The 20,209-nt window shown below is 41.6% G+C and overlaps 2 protein-coding genes and 1 long non-coding RNA gene across 6 annotated transcripts; 1 reads left to right on the top strand and 2 right to left on the bottom strand.

Moving 5' to 3' along the window:
- Nucleotides 1–149: 149 nt before the first annotated feature.
- On the bottom strand, nucleotides 150–10,386 carry LOC113578508 (ETS-related transcription factor Elf-1-like). Of its 4 annotated transcripts, XM_027011797.3 has the most exons (8): nucleotides 10,229–10,386; nucleotides 5,578–5,891; nucleotides 5,088–5,247; nucleotides 3,794–3,904; nucleotides 3,456–3,584; nucleotides 3,275–3,349; nucleotides 2,965–3,157; nucleotides 150–2,827 (listed from the first exon to the last, which is right to left on the bottom strand). In XM_027011797.3, the coding sequence occupies exons 2-8, from the start codon at nucleotides 5,695–5,697 to the stop codon at nucleotides 1,747–1,749; spliced, it is 1,869 nt and encodes a 622-aa protein (XP_026867598.2). In that variant the 5' UTR covers nucleotides 5,698–5,891; nucleotides 10,229–10,386; the 3' UTR covers nucleotides 150–1,746. The 4 variants fall into 4 exon arrangements, with proteins under 4 accessions (XP_026867598.2, XP_081557428.1, XP_026867601.2 ...); XM_081701302.1 differs by lacking the exon at nucleotides 5,088–5,247; XM_027011800.3 differs by lacking the exons at nucleotides 5,088–5,247; nucleotides 5,578–5,891; nucleotides 10,229–10,386 and adding an exon at nucleotides 4,521–5,059.
- Nucleotides 5,878–8,596, top strand: LOC145652052 (uncharacterized). The gene is made up of 3 exons (XR_014118244.1): nucleotides 5,878–5,976; nucleotides 6,261–6,715; nucleotides 7,407–8,596. It is a non-coding gene; the product is annotated as an uncharacterized LOC145652052 (long non-coding RNA).
- A 4,272-nt stretch (nucleotides 10,387–14,658) lies between the features above and the next one.
- On the bottom strand, nucleotides 14,659–20,008 carry ednrba (endothelin receptor Ba). Its single transcript, XM_027011827.3, has 7 exons — nucleotides 19,188–20,008; nucleotides 18,648–18,760; nucleotides 18,150–18,354; nucleotides 17,547–17,696; nucleotides 17,061–17,194; nucleotides 16,676–16,784; nucleotides 14,659–16,350 (listed from the first exon to the last, which is right to left on the bottom strand). Exons 1-7 carry the CDS (start codon nucleotides 19,590–19,592, stop codon nucleotides 16,231–16,233), a joined length of 1,236 nt encoding a protein of 411 aa, XP_026867628.1. The 5' UTR covers nucleotides 19,593–20,008; the 3' UTR covers nucleotides 14,659–16,230.
- Between the last annotated feature and the right edge of the window lie 201 nt (nucleotides 20,009–20,209).

The raw sequence follows: 20,209 nt of genomic DNA on the forward strand, positions 1-20,209 counted from the left end.
AATAAGACAGCTATTTTCAAGGATATAGTAATTGAAGGCTTTTAAAATTATGGCTTAGTTATTCATAAGCATTGTTCATACTCTTTCAATGAACGTATTATGAGAAGCAGAGATGTGAGCCAGAAAAAACAACAACATGAACACAGAAGTCACATTAAACCCCAATTCAATTGTCAGAACTATAGCATGTAACACAAAATAAAAACAGCCTGACTTGGTATCACAATTAATGTAGAAACAGGAATGTCTATTCGGTCAGAGGTTCATTTAATAGCTTGCTGTCTAAAACTGTAATCAACAAATGCACTTCACTTGAGTATTTTTTAAATATACAGCTCATTTAAGAAGGTAAATGTAGAATTAAAATGGATTGCACAGTCAGTATGAAAACTAAACATTCCAAGTAGTCAGATTTCTAAATGAAACAAATTATACTGACATTACACAGAATGCTAATTATCTTGTGCCTAAAATTTGAAACTGTTGTGAAGATCAGCCATGTAGGATAATTTTATGCAAATTGAGACAAAGGCTATAGTAAACAATGCTGAAATATGCACAGCAAAAATTTTGGGTAAAAAGGCAAAAATAGATTTGTCCCTCACATCCATTGTTTCTGAATTTTTCCAGTATAAATGACAAAACCTTATTTGCAAATTATAACACAGGCCACATTTATGAAAATCATATCAGACTGCATCCTGCTTCTAACTAAATATGTGTTACAGTAAGACAGTCACTGAGCAGGTCCTATAATCCATCTTAGAAGAAGCTACAGTTTATTGTTAGCTGCTTCTAAGAACACATTATATAGTACATACTAGACAGAGTAACATGAAATGACTGCCAGAACTTTGTACGACCTGAATATTTGGTGCCTTTTGGTCAGGTATATTTATAAAAAAACAAAACAAAACAAACAAAAACACCTAAACATAAGGGATAAATGCAACACAATCAGTAGAGCATTACCAAATTTAAACCATGAAATTTCCTAGTAACAAAATTTATTTGGTCATCAAAAATACAGCATCCCTTGTTAATATGCATAGATATGTCATATATTTGGTCCAGGTAAGACTAGGAGCTCTGTAATTAATGGGTGTATGTAACAATATGCGAACGTGATTGTAATCATGATATAATCACAATATGATTGTGTCCCCTTAAGCAGTTTACCAAGATGGCGTACGTGACATTCAGTATCACTAATATAGAATAAAGGAAGATAATAAAGACCAGTAAATGTTATGTTTTAGTAATGAGGTTGGTAGCAAAACACACGTCTTAACATACAACCTTTCTGTGCATCTGAGGTCTCAAAGTCCTTCCTATCTCTCCTGTGGATCATATACAGTAGCTGCAGTTAGCTTTTAAGGGCTAAACAGGAATATTATAATCCATCTATGATGAATCACTCTAGAGAGATTGGCCTTCCATTTCATGGCGACATTACTGACATTATCAATTGTGTCAGAGTACAACCCTGAGGCATAACATTGCAGTATGATGCATTAGGGCACTTATGTGAGGGAGGATTCAAGTTTAGAAAAAAAGCTGAATAAGAATCCTATGCCTACCTAAAAGAAGCCATAGCATAGCAAGGCAAACTGGTGCAAACAAATGGCAAGAAAAGGAAAAGGAGTGCCTGTAAATTCCAGTGCATGTGCAAGTCCCAAGGGAATGTGGGGTGTAAGGCTTTACGGTGTTGGACAAAGGATGATTAATTCCAGATCTAGCCTGAGTTTAGCCTGAAGACTCATTGCTGGAAGTGTAACCAACCCAAGAGTCATTAATGATGACAACACTTAGGGGCTCCATCTTCATTTCAGAGGTGCCCTTCATAGCCACATCTGCACTCTGGTGCACATGTTGGGAGCCATTGAGACCTCTACAGAGCACCATGGTGTCAGGTAGTTCTTTGGGCTCTGCTTGACCCGAGATCTGTTTCGATTCAGTCGCAGTGACCACAGAATGGATAACGGTTCCAGAAGGCTGCGACACCAGCTGGTGCTTTCCCTCAACAAACGTCACTACCGAAGTGTTGTCTCCGCCAGTCGACCCTGAGGTAGCCACCTCACAGTGGGTGGGTCCTTCTTGGCAAGATTGTGGCAGGGATTCATCTAATGCAACATTCTGCACAACAAGGGTCACCTCCTGTGAGTCAGGAATGGTCTGCATGATGAACTGAGGAGAGGTCATTACTGACCCATCCATCCCTTGATCGTCGGATGCTAACGGCACTAACTGCAGTGTGACAATCTGGGTGGCCTGGACATCCGTCTCTCCTTCCCCAGCCTGGCCCTCCAGCGGCTCCTGTTGGCCCTCCATGGTGTCCTGTTTCTCACGGAGACTCTCCAGCAGCTGGGCAGTGCGGAAGACTGACCCGTGTTGGCCTGGCTGGATGGACTGGACATTCTGGAGAGTCCTGAGCATCTCGGCAGAAACGATGGGGAGGTGCTGCTGCTGAATGAGGCCCAAGGGCCGAGTGGCCCTGGTGGTGCCCATCACCTCGCTGGAATGTACTGCTACACTGCGCTGGTTACCGTTTACTGCCCGACGACCTTTGCTGCTCGGAGCTTTGGTTGAGGCAAAGAGTTTTGACTGTGACGAAGGCATGTGGTTTAAGGATATCAGCTCTTTAACAGATCGGTCACTAGAGGGGTCTTCGTCGTCCTCCTCATTTTGAAAGCTGCAGTCATTACCATTACAGCCATCATCATCATCATTATCATCTATGTATACGATGTTCTTTGGCATTGTTGCAAACTGATACACCAGTCTCTGACCTTCAACTTTATTCAGGATACCACGCTGATAGTAGTATCTATTAAAAAGGACATAAAAGGCCAATTTTAAATAAAAACCTCACTGATGATTGTAACTAACAATTAAAGATGCAATTTCATAATTTAGTGACTTTTCATTCAAGCAATGTGTAATGTACTACAATAAAAAACTTACCGGAGAGCTCTTCCCATGGTTTCATAGTTCATGTCTGGTTTGTTTTTGTGTTTTCCCCACAACTGAGACACAGCCTTGGAGTCCACAAGCTTGAATATGCCCTTTTCCCGATTGGTCCACTTGATATACCTGGGACAGGCATTCCTGTCCTGCAGCAAAGCAATCAAGAACTCCCAAAGGTACAAAGTACTTCCTGCAGGTCATTAAAACACAACATCTTCATAAGGAATGACCAATACTATTACGTGGTTGATGATGGAAAAAAAATCTGAAATATCCTCACACAGGATTGCATTTAATTTTATCTTACCTTTGCTGTCCTTGCTCTTTTTAACAGTGATGTCAGGCATTGGGGAATGTGCTCTTGGTCGTTTGGGTTTTCTACCTGAAAGTCATGAAGCACCACTATACCTTAAAATCATAACTACCAATGTAAATACAGCACTCATCCTGTCTCAAAAAATATTTGTATGTTGATTGTTGCAGATCACCTCTTTTAGCTTTTGGTTTGTTATCTGGTATTACTTCTTTTGGAAGATGGCCCCACTGTTGGTGTCCAATAATACCATCCATCATAACTGGGGTGCCCTCTCCAAGAGGAGAAGTAAACAATATATGGGCTACGTGGTAGGGGAAAAAACACAAAAACTTTAAGGACTAACACAAGTGAAAGTTTAAAAGCATAAGGGCAGTGTACAATACTGTCAATTAAATATATATTAGCACTTCAAGTCATGCAAGGTGTCCTTAAAGACAAGAAATTGCATCATTTCGGAATGAAGGAGAACTTTAAGGAAACACCATCTCCAACAGAAAAGCATCCACTTACAAAGATGTTTTTCATCTTGGGACAAAGGACCTGATGAGTCTATATTGAGCAAGGCTTCAGCCGCCTCTGCCGTTTCCATGGTATCTTCATTACCACTGTGATATCCTTCCACTGGGTGTTAAACAAAGAGCAACGGCTGTTAGTTTGAACTGGACAGAAATAACGTAAAAAATCACCTGGCATGACTGAGTCCACAAGGGCATTCCAATACAGCGAGACGTGTTACCACTCTTGAAAACATGTAGGATTCCCAGATATATGTAAAATATTGTCCCTACCCTCCGCCCTTTTCGTGCATCGTGTAACCATAAACGAGTTTAACTTTGCTTTCGTCAAACCGTTAAAACGTACATCGTTAAGAGCTTAGCTACTAGCTACCAGTCTGTGCTTAATGAAAACTCAAGATAAACGTTCACTAGCTAGCTACCCAAGCTAGCATGTCAGCTATGAAGCCAATAGTTCTTGGCATATTCTGCCAGTTATACAACAAAACGCGGCACCTATTAGCTCAACTCCACAAAAATCCATCATTTCAGCTGTAACCTGCAACTTCTTTTGAGGCTAACCTCATAGCAAAGACTTGATTTTTTGCATTTGTCATAATTACATTGTAATTAATTAGCTAACGCTAGCTAGCTAGCTAGCTAGCTAGAAATCATGCACAAACATACCCTTTAGCTAACGTTAGCCAGCTACCGTGAAGGTGTTTTATACAAGCAAAACCTACTTCCGAGAACTCGATACTGATAATATATGTAGATGATCCTATGTTTGGATGGAAGCCTGAACTGTACTTTAAACCAGGTTAAATGTTTACATTCTGACACCTCTGACTCCACTGCACTTCCAACCAAACTTCCCTTCCTGCAACGACGTCAATATTATGCTGTAGGCTGCTTCCTGGACTGCGGTCCACGTGACAACGTGGCCTGGGGTGGTCTCTGACAGTAAAATAATCACACTGCTGGTCCATTTGGTATGTCCTGGTATATGTGATTACATGTTACACTTCAAATGAAGCATGCAGTTAACGCGAAAACGTTAATTACAGTGGAATGTGTAAATAACGGACATTTTAGAGACAACTGCAGACACGCTAGTAACCTATACATTGCCCAAAAGAGCATAGCTTAAAAACTTAATGCGAATTATACATGTCAGCGCATGACCTAGTTCTGGCGTTCCCACCCATTCACGCTGCCCCTGAGACTGGGACTTCACTGTCAGCGAGGCTGGTTCAAAAACCGGAAACACACGGACTTCAGTGGAAAGGTGAGCAAGAATTGTGCTTCACCTGTCAGCTGTGGCATGTCCTCGACACTCTCTTGCTCCAGACTTGTTCCTAGGTGACCACCTGAGAGTGACTGCTCACAAGTCAGCCCTGAGTAGTTGAGGAGGTGGGCGTGTGGCATTTGCTCCACAATTACCGCTGGAAAAGCTGATGGATCTGCCAGCTGCACATAGCACAAGGGTGGGGGTGGGTAACTGTAATATCGTGGCTGAAGTGTCAGACTGTTCTCGATATAGCATTGCGTGAAAATCACTTTTTTTTTCTTTCTTTTTCCTCTTGGCAGCAGCATTAGCTTATTCCATAAAAGGAGTGGGCTGAGTGAATCAAGGTTACAGTAAACCACCATACAAATAATTAATAGAGATGGGCTTTCAGCATTTGCACCCCATCTCCTTTTATTTGTATGATTGTCAAACCAACTTTAAGTAACTTACTTTTCAAGTTCCCAAATACATTGGAAAACCTAAAAGAAAATGCTGTTAACACTGCTTACCTGCAAACTGTCATCATCATGCTTGCTTGCATCCTCCCAGATGTTCTCAGTCTGCTGAACTGCAGTGGCCATGCTGAACACGTGTGTGAGCTCTATGGTGTCATCACAGCGGGCCTTCATATGCAAGAGACCAGTTAGCTACCGTTCCAAAGAAGGCCTAGTTCAACTCGCAGCCCTTTCCAAGGCCTGGGAATGTGCTGTCTGCCTGAGGAGCCATGCTAAAATAACCACCACAAAAACACCCAAGAGTCTTCTCTACAGTGCTGGCTGTCTGAAGCAGTATCCAGCTGTGTCACATGTGCGGAGCTGTGTGCCTGAAAAAGAGGAACACTGCAGGTTAGCACGGCTGCTACGGATCGCCTCGGCACGACGTCCAACGCTCATGCCAGGCCCTGTTATGTAAGTCAGTCAGGAGAGATGGCACATTTCTTTTGGTAAATGCAAACAGTCCTGTTCCATCATTGGTTTCTACGTACTCTCTCTAACCGTCAGGCAAAGACATCTAGTGGACGTTCCATCCAAGGTCGATAGAATATCTGTTCACATTCGCTTCCCGTACCCTTTCCAACCCGCCACCACGCTATATCACGTATATTGGCTGTTCTTCCGTTGTGCTCTGTAAACACCGTTTTCTCGCTCCCTCCATGTCTGCTCAGGCTGCCCTCCCTTATCTCTCTTTGTAGACACACCATGCATGAAACAGGAAGGAAGTGTGTCGTTGACGTCAGGGCAGACAAGAGTGGGCTGAAACAGCAGCTGCAGGCAGGACGGTGGAAAGGCTGAGAGGCTGATTGGCAGCACTAACAAAGGAAACTTAACCAAACTGGAGGCCCAATGACAGGCGGCTGAACAGAGCTTATGACAGACATCACTGGAGTAATTTGAATGGAATTGCATTTACAACTAGATGAATGTGTCATGTGTTTCTTTCTTTTTTTTCTTTGCTTTTTTGATGTTTATCTCACCAACCTTTGATGCTTTAAGGGTAAGTTGTTCATTTGGGGCCTGTGGACAAGGGCCTCAGGCAGTTTGTGTTTGCTACAAGTCCATGGGTTCAGAACAGCAGTGAATGGACATGTCAACATTTCTGTGTGGCTCACTCAGCAGTAGTAATAATAAATGACGTCCATTATATCAGGTATGTAAAATGCCAAAACAAAATAAGTCTGTGTATTCTTATATATCCATTATATAAAACGCGAAAACAAAATTATAGTATCACCACAGGAGCTGCATAGATAGCATTCCAAATGTATTTTATTTTAACAGCATATTAAATATGGTAAACACTGTTCAGTTGAACCTGCTCAACTACATACAGTGTCTTTTGAATATAAGTTATGATATCCACTGTCTTTCAAAGGGTCATCAAAGGAAACAAACATGTTCATTTTGGGGCCATGCCTCAAAGTTCAGAAATAACAAAGGCAATGTAGAAGCTCTCAGGAGTAAAGCAGAGTAATGTCAGTAAGTAAACATCAGCATTACCTGCAGTAGAGTCAGCCGCTTCAGCAAGGCTTTTTGATGACCAGTGCCTTTTGTACCGCCGCCTAGGAGATCACCATACTGACTTTTCTCTCTTGCTTACTGTTTGTATGTTTGCAAATGTCTGGATACTCCAGTGAATCAGTAAATGTTTTGGGTTATACCAGAAAAGCCTGTTTCTGCCTACTGCAGTAATGCTGTTGTCCTATGAAAATCTCTCTCTCTCTCTCTCTCTCTCTCTCTCTCTCTCTCTCTCTCTCTCACACACACACACACACACACCCATAAACCCATTCCCCCTCCTCCCTTACCTCACCACTCCCTCCTTTGGTGTCATGTTACAGGACGTAAGCATGGTGACGGCACCTTGACAACTGGACTAGTGCGAGGCACACCTGGACAACTAGAGGCACCTTAGGCTTTGAGGCATTTAAACTCCCTAGGGTTACATTTCTGTCCTTCAGCAGACAGCACACCTGCTTGTGTTTGGTGTGGAAGGTTAACTGCATTGTGAATATGTATTCCTTTGCTTGAGTTTGAAAGGTGTGTGATCTCTGTGGTGCCTCACGGAGAGAACATGATTTCCCTGTGCCAGGAAATGAAACAAACAGCAGTGCTGTCTCGATGGCCAGTTTCGTGTGGTAACTGCTGGTGCAAGTTATTTTGTTGTTGTAACCACTGCGTTTGTCTCCTAAACAGTAGCCTTTCAGCAGGGCATTTAATTTCTTCTCTAGTTTTGTCTAATTACCTGTGCTTCGAACAAATTTAGAGCTTTTAGCTCTTTACGGTCTAAAGGCATAATAGAAAATGTGAGTGAAAAAACAAAAATGGAAAAAAAACTTTTATGTGCCATATCAAAAACAAGGCGAATCAAAAGTAAAGAAAGCTCCAAGCTTATTCACGTTCCATGACTCCTTTTTAGGACTGCACAATACTGCACATACTCATTTTACTCACAATACTCATTTTAGACATGCCACCTAACTCTGTAGAGTCCGTTTGACCACTTTAAAAAAAGAAAGGGGTTTTTCTTGCATAGGAACTCAGCTCTAACATCATGTCATTGTGTAAAATCCCTACTCCGCTTAGAGGGTAACAGTTTATTTGAACCATTCTAATTTTCCATTAATAGCATTAGAAAAAAGTGCTGTACCTTAATACACCTTAAAAATATCTGCCAAGTTACCTGAAATAGCAATATTTCTTTTGTATGTTCAAAAAGGATGCCTCTGAACTGTTGGTGTGGAGTAGCCAATTCTGTTTGCTCTAACCAGAATACTGGGGGATGTATTGTGACTACTCTGACATGCCTGATATCAGGTAATCGATTCAAAAAGACCTCAAAGCAACAGACGTAAACCATGCAGCACATCTGGCACATATTGTCTTAAAAATCTACTTAAAAATCACTTTGCTGATGAACACGAACATCATAGGTCTGATTTGTCTGTTTTGTCTCATTCCTTCATGTCACATATCTTTGTAGTTCTATCTCACACAAAGAGCCTCCAACCCGCACGCACTTCACTCACACACACACACAAATGCACACATACAGTCTAGGGCTGCCTGACAGTGGTCATTGGGGGAAGGGAACGGAACAGACACATGGCAGGCGGTTTTCAGGGTCGAGGTGCAGCAGAAGCTCACTGGGCCCTGCATCGGCGCTCAGAGACGCGTCCAGGCAGCCGCAGAACCCTTCCCATGACCCATTGCTCTCATGTTAACAATTAACCATCCCATTGTTCTGCACCACAGGAGAACTCAGCCAGCACATTATAGCGGTCATAGTTGAGACGCATCACGTGACTGGAAAAGACGCCATTTGTAGTCACAGCTAGCCCTCCTGGCCTACGACATGAAAATAGCATTTAGGAAACTTAAGCACACATTGGCCACAGCATATAAGACTTTATGAAGCAGCGCATGATTAAAAGGCACCACAGAGACTTTGGCCCTCCAAAGGATGATGTCTCCCTTATGCAAATCCCAGAAACAGAATTTATAGAAGCTGCCACTGACATTTTGTTGAGAAGTCATAAGACAGTCAAACTCCCTGCAAGAAGCAGACTTTTGCTTCTCACCACGTGTGTTGTTATGCCCCCCGAACACTACCCATGTTCCCCTCCAGCACTGTTCATGATTAAGTCTAACAGACAGGCCAACAGCACTGTAAACCGCTTATCTGCACACTAGTTTATGCTGTCTCTGACATCCTTGTTATCAACCTTGGCCTATTTATTTATTTATTTTATTTTAAGATGGTGTTGGGGTGGGTGCATGTTTTCACTATGTTGCAATGCTCTAAGTCAATTTCTGTGCCCCTTCTAGGTGTCTGATATTGCCTGGTGTCTTCAGATATACATATCAAACATGCACGCCGTGTACACCGTTAAAGGTTGTGTACACTCAGGTGTGGGCACATACTGCCACAGTCGTTCATGCTCTCTCTGTCAGTTTCCATTACACCCCACGTGATCTGGCCATACAAGAACTGTGTGGTTACTCTCAGTTGCTTTCCATTAAGAGAGAATTGTTATGCCAACAAAGTTTTTTTTTTTCTGTGGTATGGGTTTACGATCTCATCTAATGTAAATGCCTCTTTACCTCTAGAGCTTGTAAGAATTCAAATAATCTGCAGGCAAATTATGGTATAAATCCCAAGATCATTAACAAACAGCTATAGACGCACTTGTAATGTGCTAATTTCTACACTGCTAGGAATACAATACCATGTCACTCACTAACAATTAAACATGATTATAAGTAATCATCCCAAATGAATAAACATGATAGGGGAAGCCTACCATTATAAGCCATCAAACCTGTAAGCCTCAATCTTTTGCATATTGAAAGGCTCTTAACAGCATGCCTGACACTTTAATCATGGGTTTGTTTGCACTTTGCTCTGATCACTCCTGTCATAACACAAAGAGGACCACAGCCGTTCAGCCATGGAAACGAGGAACTCACTGGAAACTGACAACCCAACATGTTTCCTGTCAACCGCCAATTTCGTGCTACTTTCACTTTCTCCTCTGCCTGGTCTTCTCCGCCTGGCCCTGTCATGAGACACCATTGTGTAGCTGCGCATTCACATTCCAGCAAGACGTTTTTGTTCCTGTCTTCGTGCCTGGTTACCTTAAGGTGCAAGGTGCTTACATACCTTAAAGCTTGTGGCCACAGATCTTGTCTCCCATCCCCCCGGTTGGTGGTGTTCTGTTGGGACGAGTATTGGTTGTTTGTGTTGTAAGGTGAGTTCCTCCTTCTGTTCCTCTCCAGGCTGGGTGAGTGGCTGGGCGGGCACTGTCGTGGAGGCCACACCTACTTCTACTTTTAGACTGCCACTGAAACAGTCAGGACAGAACCACAGCACCGATGGCAACCATGCACACAGCCCTCACCGCAGGGAAACAGAGATAACTGCACAGCTTGTTAACAGGCAGAGGCGTGCAAAGAGCATATTCAAATAGTTTGGTAACATGCCCGGGGGCACCAGAGAACGTGCTTGCTAATCGCCTCTCTGCTGACACCCAATGGCTGTTTCAGAGCTTTAGTTGGATTATATATGTCAAAGAGAGTCACACACACATCAGACAGTTGCTATATGCACATACAATATATGGCACTGTTTAATTTCCCATCTTCTGTGTAGGAAAGCTAAGCAGCTTTTGGTTAACTCTGCAGTGACAACATTGGAAAGGGGACCTGATCTTCAGGCTGTCTCCTGCAAGGGCAACCTGTTCATTGCCCAGTAGGGGTCACTGTTAGATCTGCTCCCAAGCTAACACTGCAGATGTGAGGCATGAAGTGCGGTGTGATGGAAGAGTGTCTCACTGTAACGCTTCCTTGCATTCTGAGCCAACCTCTCCCAGCGGTTGTTGCCCCTGGCCTTCCATGTGTTCCTCTCAGTGAAGCCCAGCCCAGCGGCCTGTGGGGCCTGATATGCAGGGTACAAACGTTGTTCCTCTCTCCTGGACCGTGTGAACGCTCTCCCTCTCTCCAGGGGGGTGTAAACTCTCTCCCTCTTTCCAGGGGGGTGCAAACTCTCTCCCTCTCTCCTGGAGGCTGTGTACTCTACCTCTCTCCTGGAGGGTGTGAACTCTACCTCTCTCCTGGCCTCACCTAACAGCTACATTCAGCAGCCCTCCTACCCCTTTCTTTGCCAAAATAAAAATGGGTGCCAATCTTCCTCACCACCAGATGTTCTATATGCTTTGGATCGGACAGTCATGTTCTTCTGAGCCTTGAGCACTATCTGAATTGCAACAATATAAAAAAAAACCCCTCATTTTGTTTGCTTCAAGTTAATTAAAGCCATTCAAAGTGCATTTGTGATGTTTATAATCTTTATTTTATTCTTGTTTTACCATGGTCCTTGGTGGTAGGGGAGGGTAAATCAGTGACCGCAGGTCACGTTTGAAGCATATGGTGAGATACATAAATAAAGCCAATAAATAAACAAGCTAGTCAAGACTTATTGGTTTTCTTTTTCTTAAATCAGTCTCCAAATAATGAGTTGAATCTGGCCGAATCTGTCATCACATGCTGTTTTTTTTCTGGCAGAAAGGAGGGTAGGAGATCAAAAGAGCCGTTTTAGTGGAGAACTCATATTATTTAGGCCAAAAAATGCATTTGTTCAATTTTATGTATGAGGGTGCTCAAAAAAGAACTGGCCCATTTTTATCATTTACATTTCATTACTAGACCACAATTCTCATGGCCAATTTATATATAATTCAGAGCAGACAGCTGTTCACAGCCCACTGTCATTTGTGCTTATGTGCATGATCTTGTTATTGATGATTGTTAAAGAGTTTACCTGCCTTCACCCCTGGTCAAATAAAGGGCGGTGCGTACTAATCTAACTTTGCAATTAGTTTTGCGCATAAGATGAACATTGCATTTACTAAAGAAGTAGGTAACTGCTGTTTTTATTCAGTGTAATTGTTAGGCTTAGGAATGCCACCTCAGCACCTTCTAATGTTTATTTGGGTTCCACAAAATATTCAGTTCATTAACCAAAAAAAAGCCTAAGCAAATAAGCCATGATGCTTCAATGTCCTGAAGGCATTGTCTTTTAAGACACTTGATATAAGCCAGTTTTTCCTGCAGAAATTCTCATTTTTTCCATCCTCAGGGAGCAAGGGAATAGATGCTTTTTCCCTTTTTCAACCACAGTAGGCATTAAAGGTACTTTAATGAACTGAAATGAAATTGATATCAAAGCACTTCCCTTCTCCCCAAGCCCTTCACAGTCAGTAGAAATTATTATTTTTTAATGCAATGTGAACTGAATTTGAATGAAAGTACAAGGAGCACTGCCCTGAAATAAATAGCAATAATAAACTGATCTATTCTTTCGGGCTGTGCTTTAAACATTTTAGTCGCTGATTTTGAAACAGAATTATAAGATGACTGAGCATCCGCAGCCTATCCACATGTTTATCTATTTGACAAAAAGGTGACGCCTGGAAGTGGAATGCCATCTCTTGTCTCTCCACCCTCCAATTAGCAAGTGGAGATAGGGTATGCATACAAACCCTTCATACCTTCCCTTGGCTCTCTTCTGGCTTCCCAGGTCTGATTTTCCGATTATTTCAACATATCCCGTCCAATGTATTTGAACTGCTACGTCCAAAGTATGTGCATGCCTATTTTTACTTTCCTGTCTAAATGTTAGTAAACGTTGAGGCAGATATAACTTAGTTAACTTGCTCTTGCTGACTGTCTAAATTGCATTAGATGGGTGAGATAACCTATGTGAGGAGAATGTATAACACATTCCAGCACTGATTCTTTTTTTTTTTGGTACATCACATTATGGTGGCCATGTGCTGATTGTATAAGGCTATGAAGAATTATAGAAAGGCTTGTCAAACAGCATTACAACTACATAAGAGGAATTTGTGTTGACAGGCACAGGCCTCTGAGGGGCATCTGGTAATGACGTTACATGTTCGGTCCTTTGGAGTCAGTTGCTGCATAATCAGCTGTGGTACATCATCAGTCAGTGACACAAGCAGTTTGAAAATCACAGAGTACAGAATAATATTTAGGCCTAGGCCACAGTGTTCAACAGCTTGAGCTGGTGGGGTGGTGGAGAACGCTTTGTGGTAACACATGAAGCGGATTTGTCTTAAATGGAGGAGAACTGTGGGAAATTTGGAGGTCGCAGATAACAGCTATCCAAACCCATGAAATTTGGATGCTCTCCCAAATATCTGTACCGACTATTTTTGTGGGGTGTTCTTTGCCGAGAGGCTTAAACAGAGGATACAACAGAGGATTTTCATCCAAGAAACTGCTTTGAAGCTGAAAGGCTTCATGCAGTTTGCATTTTTGACATTTCTGAGTGGCATTTGAGAAAAAAAGAATCCTAAAGAGAACGTTTTTAAATTAAAATTTTTTTTTTAAAGAGCATTAGGACACAATGCCGTTTCATAATGGAACACAGAAATAAACCACATATATACAGTAACAGCCTTTATGATTGTACAACACTGTGATCCTTAGTATAAATGTGAAAACAAGCTTTCTTGACCCAACAAGAATAATAATTTTGTTCAAATCTTTTAGAAATCAGAGGGATAACTAGCAAGCATTCTGCAAAAGCACTTTGATGAACCCTCAACCTTCCCCATTTGTCACTTGCTGTTTCCATGGCTGAGGGCACCCAGAACTTAATCTGATTGGTCGCTTAAGGTTTTGGGCTGACCTGATTCGCCAGGGACTGACAGGTTATGTCAGGTCGAGAGCAAGCTGCTCCAGCGGTCAGTGGTGCCGTTGTTGCTGATTTCACAGCCCTCGAGGGAGGGTGTGCAGGGGCAAGGCTCACACCCCGGCAGACACAGAGGGGACCTTTCATGGTATTAATGCAGCGTGCATGATGATCACTTAGAGGAAGGGAGGGACTGCAGAGAATCATTAGAGAAAGAAGTGTACACACAGTCTCTTATAGCCTCCGGTTAATCATGTGACTTTGGCATAAGATGGGGCACTGATACAGACAATAGTGTGATAAAGGTTGATTAGCTTGCTTTAGTACAGCAGCAGTATAAAATCGCAAAATCAGTCATGGCTTGCAGTCGACAAGTCTTCTGTGTGTATTCCGGTCATAACCCAGTTCTGCACTATTCAGTTTGAGTTATCTTTATTAGCCATAAACAAGGGGGAGGTTGAAAGCTTCAGTTCAAAGCTCATAAATCAAAAGCAAAAGCGACTCCAATATGCTCTCTGAAGCAGCTTTATAGAGTCACATAGCTAACCCACCAAAATATATTACCCACACTGCAGTCCATGCAAGTAATATGGTAATATGGGCTAGATGAGTTCGGGACTAGCTCTTGGTGATTTGCCAACTCTAAACCAATTATTGCTGATTTTTGTTGTTCTCAATTTCTTTCCAAAAGGTACATAAGATATATGATTAACATTGTTTTCTGAGACTGATTGGTCAAGGTGATGATTGATTACATCCTCAAGTTATTCCACAGTCATGCTAAGATAAATAGTTAAAGCACAGAATATGAATTGTTCCTATTGTGTTCCATATTACAAAAAATAACAAAATATACAAAACAAATATACAAAACATTCTAGTTACAAAACAGCTTGTTTATATATCATAGATATGTTATATGTACAATACCTTCACCACATAAGTACTGAAATACTCCAATATAGTTGAAATACAAATAATATATGACATAAAACATAACAAATCATATGACCAAGCTAACACAAAGAGTGTTTTCTAAAGCCTCAATGTATGCATGTATACAAATGAAGCAGTTTAGTTCAACTGGCTAATGTAATAAACAAAATAGCATACCATAGGAATTGTATGTCTTAATAGCAGTAAGTACATATGTATAGCCAAACCAGATACATATACAGATTTCTCTGAAAAGATTAGTGGGAAAATGTATAAAATATAACAACAGGATGCAGTCAAACAGCCTATTCTGAAATTCAGAGTCATAGAAGGCAACAGATAGACATAACCAGTCTACCGGCACCTTCCAGATGGAAAAAAGGGTCCAGCACACTTAACACACACTAAGACAAATTTCTACATGTTTCTTATAGTACATGTTAGTGACTTATAATGCTAAGTTCTAAAAAGGTTAAAAACTTGGCAACACATTCAGAGTACTGTAACATAATGTAACATAATAAAACATAAATCACATAAGCACTAAAAGAATGTAAGGCTTATTATGCCCTGGAGAATGATACCAATGTACATGGTACCATATACAAATGTGTGCATACTGCAGACATTCCCATGATTGACTGCCATGAGTGAAAGGTTTATATTACTTGAAATGGAGGTTTGCTTTGCAAGAAATCCACACTCTAGGAAATCCTGATCTCTTCCCATTTATTTTATAGTGGTAACTCCAGCCCCTTCAGCAAATTCCATTCTCATTTTCTGGGATATTCAGTAACTGTAAATAGTTTTATGTAGTTAGAAAGGAGCTAAATGATTAAGGCCACTGACTTAAACCCCTGCAACATACTCTTGAATCATCTTTGGATAAGTGACTTCAGAACAAACCAGGCTTTGTTGAGTTCTCCCCAAAGCAGACACTTCTCCAGTTCTTTTAAGGGAGGATGTAAAACATTTAACATAAATGAATCATTACATTTGGGTTTTTGAGCTTTATATGGACTACAAAGCATAATGCACACAAAAGCATTCAGTTATGACTTTCACCACAATACAATAAGGGCTTTCACTCCCCCAGTTGGAAAAAAAAAAAAAAACAGGTGGAAAAGAATTCACCTAGTGAGCCAAAAGTAAGTACAAGTCCAAATTTGTCCATATAATTTGACAGGGAAATGAAATTTGTGACATTTGCTCCAATGTTAAAAAGGTTCATTCAGCTGACAATGCCAGAAGGAACTCTGAAGGATCAACGATTTGGTCTGCAATTTGGAGCAATCATCTCCATGTGTTGTCATATTCCTGTCAGGAGCAGACTAGCCAGCCTCTTCCTGTGGCTCAACAGAAAGAAAGGCACTGGCCCTAGTGTCAGTGCACAACTCACTGTATCAACACTGCATGTTCTCTGACTTGACTGACGCTGAAAGAGCTACATGTTTTAAACCCCGAATATTGGAACCCAGGCTGAGCGCGCCAAGCTGCTCCCAGGCCAGTACTCACGTGGATGTGTACTTGTTCGTGAGACGGCTGCTGCTCTGATCCTTCAGCTTCATGCAGGACTGCTTCTCGTCTGTAGCCAACACTTTGGGGGGCAGGCACCAGCAGCACAGGCAAGACTAGACAGGGAAGACGGAGAGCAGGAGAGCAGAAAGATCGACAAATTAGATCAGACTTCGGAGGGTACAATACCATAGTGCAATGTGCATAGCTCACTTTGTTGAGACAAACTGAACAGAGCTGACTGAATTTAAATGAAGCTTTAGTTTTATATAAAAGGCTGAATTCACATTGATGCTAAATGGATTTTGCTTGAATCAGATGCCAGTCATGGTTTTATTTATGATGATAATTCAGTTAGGACCCAGAAGTGGGTCTTGTGACTTGGACCACTTACTATATTTAAGACAAATATAACTTGTGATATTCCACCCATCTTCTTACCTGGAAGCAGCTCTTGAAGCGCTTGCTGACCATATATAAAGCTATTGGGTTGATGCACGAGTTCGCTGATGCCATATTGATGCCAATATAGTCAAGGACCAGGAAGAAGCTGGTGGTAAACAACACAGCAAAGTATACACGTGTTTATATTCACCTCACACATACTCCTTTGCAGTGTGTAGGGTGGTCTCTCTGCTTCCACGTAGGTCTCCTTTTCTCTCTCTCCCCCTCTCCCTATAGGGCTCTCTCTCTCTCTTTCACTCTTTCTCAGATGTGCACATGCATACTACACTCTCTTTCTGAAACCCTTCAAATTAATGAACTTCAAAAGCTCCCTGAGCTGATGGTGTTCTGACAGAAAACAAACCATACCAGCACATCTCACCTCAGGAGCTCACAGCGGTTGGGGTCTTCCTCATTATAAATCTTCAGCTTGAGGATGCGGCTCAGGTGCAGAGGCAGCCAGCACAGGGCAAACACTAGCACCAGGCAGAATACAGTCTTAGCCACCTCACGCCGCTGTGGAAGAAAACAGCACATGCCCCGTGGGCTCATAGTGTGAGGGGGCTCTGACCAAACTCAAGTTGGAGACCAGATATACAACATATACTTGTCTTTTGCTCATGTCTGGTAGTATATTAACTTGATTCGAATCAAGTTTCAGTTGACAGTTGCCTAAACCATGATATGATCATGTGCACATTCTGTTTGCAGTTGCCTAACAGAGAGCGTGGAAAACACATTGCTCCATTTTAATTGGATGCAGGCAAGAAGCACTTCCCCGACTTTGGATATATTGTTCCCTAAAACTCAGCACTGACACAATTTCTGCTTTATTGACTTATGCTGCTTCAAGGCTGGGCATGCTGACCTGTTTCAAGTGGTCACTCAGAGCAATCTTCACCCCATTGTTTTTTCTCAGCATTTCGCACGTCATGAGGGAGTAGAAAATGGTGGTGCAGGCCAGTGGCATGCAAAAGTAAAAGCAGAACAGCCACCAGTACTTTGCTGACTTATAAAACTGATGAAATACAAACACAACACATTACGGGGGTATTATTACATTATTACATTGACAACATAATTACATTATGGTGAAACACATTAACAGCATAATTTAAAGAGTTATTGATTCGTGGAGGCAACTGACAAGCAAGTACATTTAAGCAGGTAATTCTAATATGACCATCCACTTGAATTTGACCTTATATAACCACTGAGAGAACTGCTGGGATTATGGCCCAGCCATGAACCATTTTCACTCAAGTGTGCAAAATGGACTCACATATTTCCCTGCTAATATTTAAAGTAACCCCCTGACATCTCATTCAACCCACTGGTCAACATCTGACCTCTGATCAACATCAAACCCCTGATCAACATCTAAATTCCCAATGTCCATACGCTGTGTCTTCTGCAATGTTAATACAGGTGACATGAAGCCTCACGGGACGTTCATTGCGCATTCATTCACCTGCATGAAAGGGCTCTTTTGCATGGGGTGCAGCAGACAGATCCTCAGGTGGTCGCCTTTATAGTCCATGGTGATCATGTCAAAAGCAATGGCCTCAGGCACTGCCAGTACAATGGACAGCACCCAGATGAGGCTGATCTCAATGGCCGTACACTTGGACACACCGATCCCTTTGATCCGGCTCCAAGATGCCACAGCCCGGTACCTTGGGAAAGGAGATGGGAGCACTGGCAGGCATGAGCATCTCCTCTTAGTTTTCATTGTCTGAAGGTTTCAGATGGAGAGGGATTGCCAGCTAATGCTAGACACGGACATATTTGGTATATTCCTAACCAACTGTTTAGCCAACAAGCAATCAGTGATTACAATCCATGAATCCTAAAATACAGGCTCAGTGTTATATAGCAAGACTGAGATATCCAATGTTTTTGCATTATAAACAATATAAATTGCTCACAGCAGAAATAAACATTGAATAGTAAGTTGAATATGCTATACCTGTCTATGCTTAATGCGCATAAGCTCAACACTGTGATACCAACTGATGTCTTCTGAATGAAAGGTACCAGTTTACACAGTCCAGCCCCAAAGGGCCAATCTTCAGCCAGAAGCTGAAAGAGACAATTAGTGCTGCATGAACCTGAAGATAAAACAATTCTGATTTGTAAAAGTAATTTTAAGATGATGTAAACTAACATACAAATCGATCTGACTACATATGCAGTACTGTGCCTAGACTAAGGTCTCAGAAAGAACATTCCATTTTGTGAAACACAAATTGAAAACATGTGCATTGTTGCTCTGAAATGAGTAGAAAGCTTCTGAAATGCCCTTAAGCTGTTGAAGTTTTTAACAGGGGCAAAATATTTGATATGCACAGGTGAATAAGGAGAAGGTAGGTATATTTTTTATTTATATTTTATAATGAATCAATGTAATTAATTAATCAATCAATTTAATTTAATTGATATTATATTTTTAGAAGTATATATGCAAAATAAACAGCTTTTATACTTCATATTAAGTGATGTTACTTACCTTGTACGTACTGATAGGAATATCTATTACAATATGCAACAGGTCTCCCAGCGCGAGACTTGCAATGAGGATGTTAGGCCCGTTCCGCATGCACTTGTTTTTGTAAATGATCCGGAGCAGGGTTGAATTTCCAATAATTCCGATCACAAACACGAAGCACGAAACTACTGTGTTGATGTACTTAAAGGTATCTCTGATTTCTGTGGGCCCTGTACACATTGGCGGGAGGACTCTTGACCGTCGGGCTACGGATATGTTATATGTCGTAAAGATGTTCTTGCCGGGACCGGGCTTGACGGTGTGAGACTCCATTCGCTGACTGGAATCTTTGATTTGAGCGCAGGCAAAGATAAAGTGTCCCACTAAGCACGCAAAGAAATAACTTAAGACTTTGGCTGTTGTCATTTTTTTTTCTTTAAATAGTTGCTGATTGTTATAATAACGTAAATCTCAATGTCTTTCTTAAAATAGCCTAGAGGAAAACTTATTGAACTATTGCTCTCTACCGTTTAGTAAAAGTTGTTGCTTGTTCCCTGTGTGTAACTAAATAAAATTATGTAAACGTGTACCTCCTCCGAGATTAGAGAAAACGTATGATCCGGTGAGACTAAATTAATCCCTTGTCGCTCACAGACAGGTAAATTGTTCCTCTGAAAGTTGGTCACACTTCCAGTCGACTTCATAGGAAAATTAGGTTTGACAGATTAACGCATTCCGTATCTCTAGGCGTCGGAAGCGTTCAGTGGAGATAAGCCTGACCGCTGTAAATAACGACAGCATAATGTTAAACTGTTTTAGTTCTTGCTCTGTTCCGTCAAGAAGACAGAACTGCTTGTTATCAACCCCGCCTACCGAATAGGACAGATATTCGAGGTAGGCTACACCCCACATGACTGACCGCAGAGTGGCTGCCGAAGGGAGGAGATGAGGAGCAAAGAAAATCTTGATAGACCTCTTATAATTAAAAAGTTAATATGAGTTCTGCCGTGTTTTGCTGATCTCATTTGGACAATGAATCTGTG

This window comes from Electrophorus electricus, chromosome 18 (genome assembly GCF_041902795.1).
Source record: "Electrophorus electricus isolate QZ-2024a chromosome 18, ASM4190279v1, whole genome shotgun sequence".
Classification (NCBI taxonomy): domain Eukaryota; kingdom Metazoa; phylum Chordata; class Actinopteri; order Gymnotiformes; family Gymnotidae; genus Electrophorus; species Electrophorus electricus.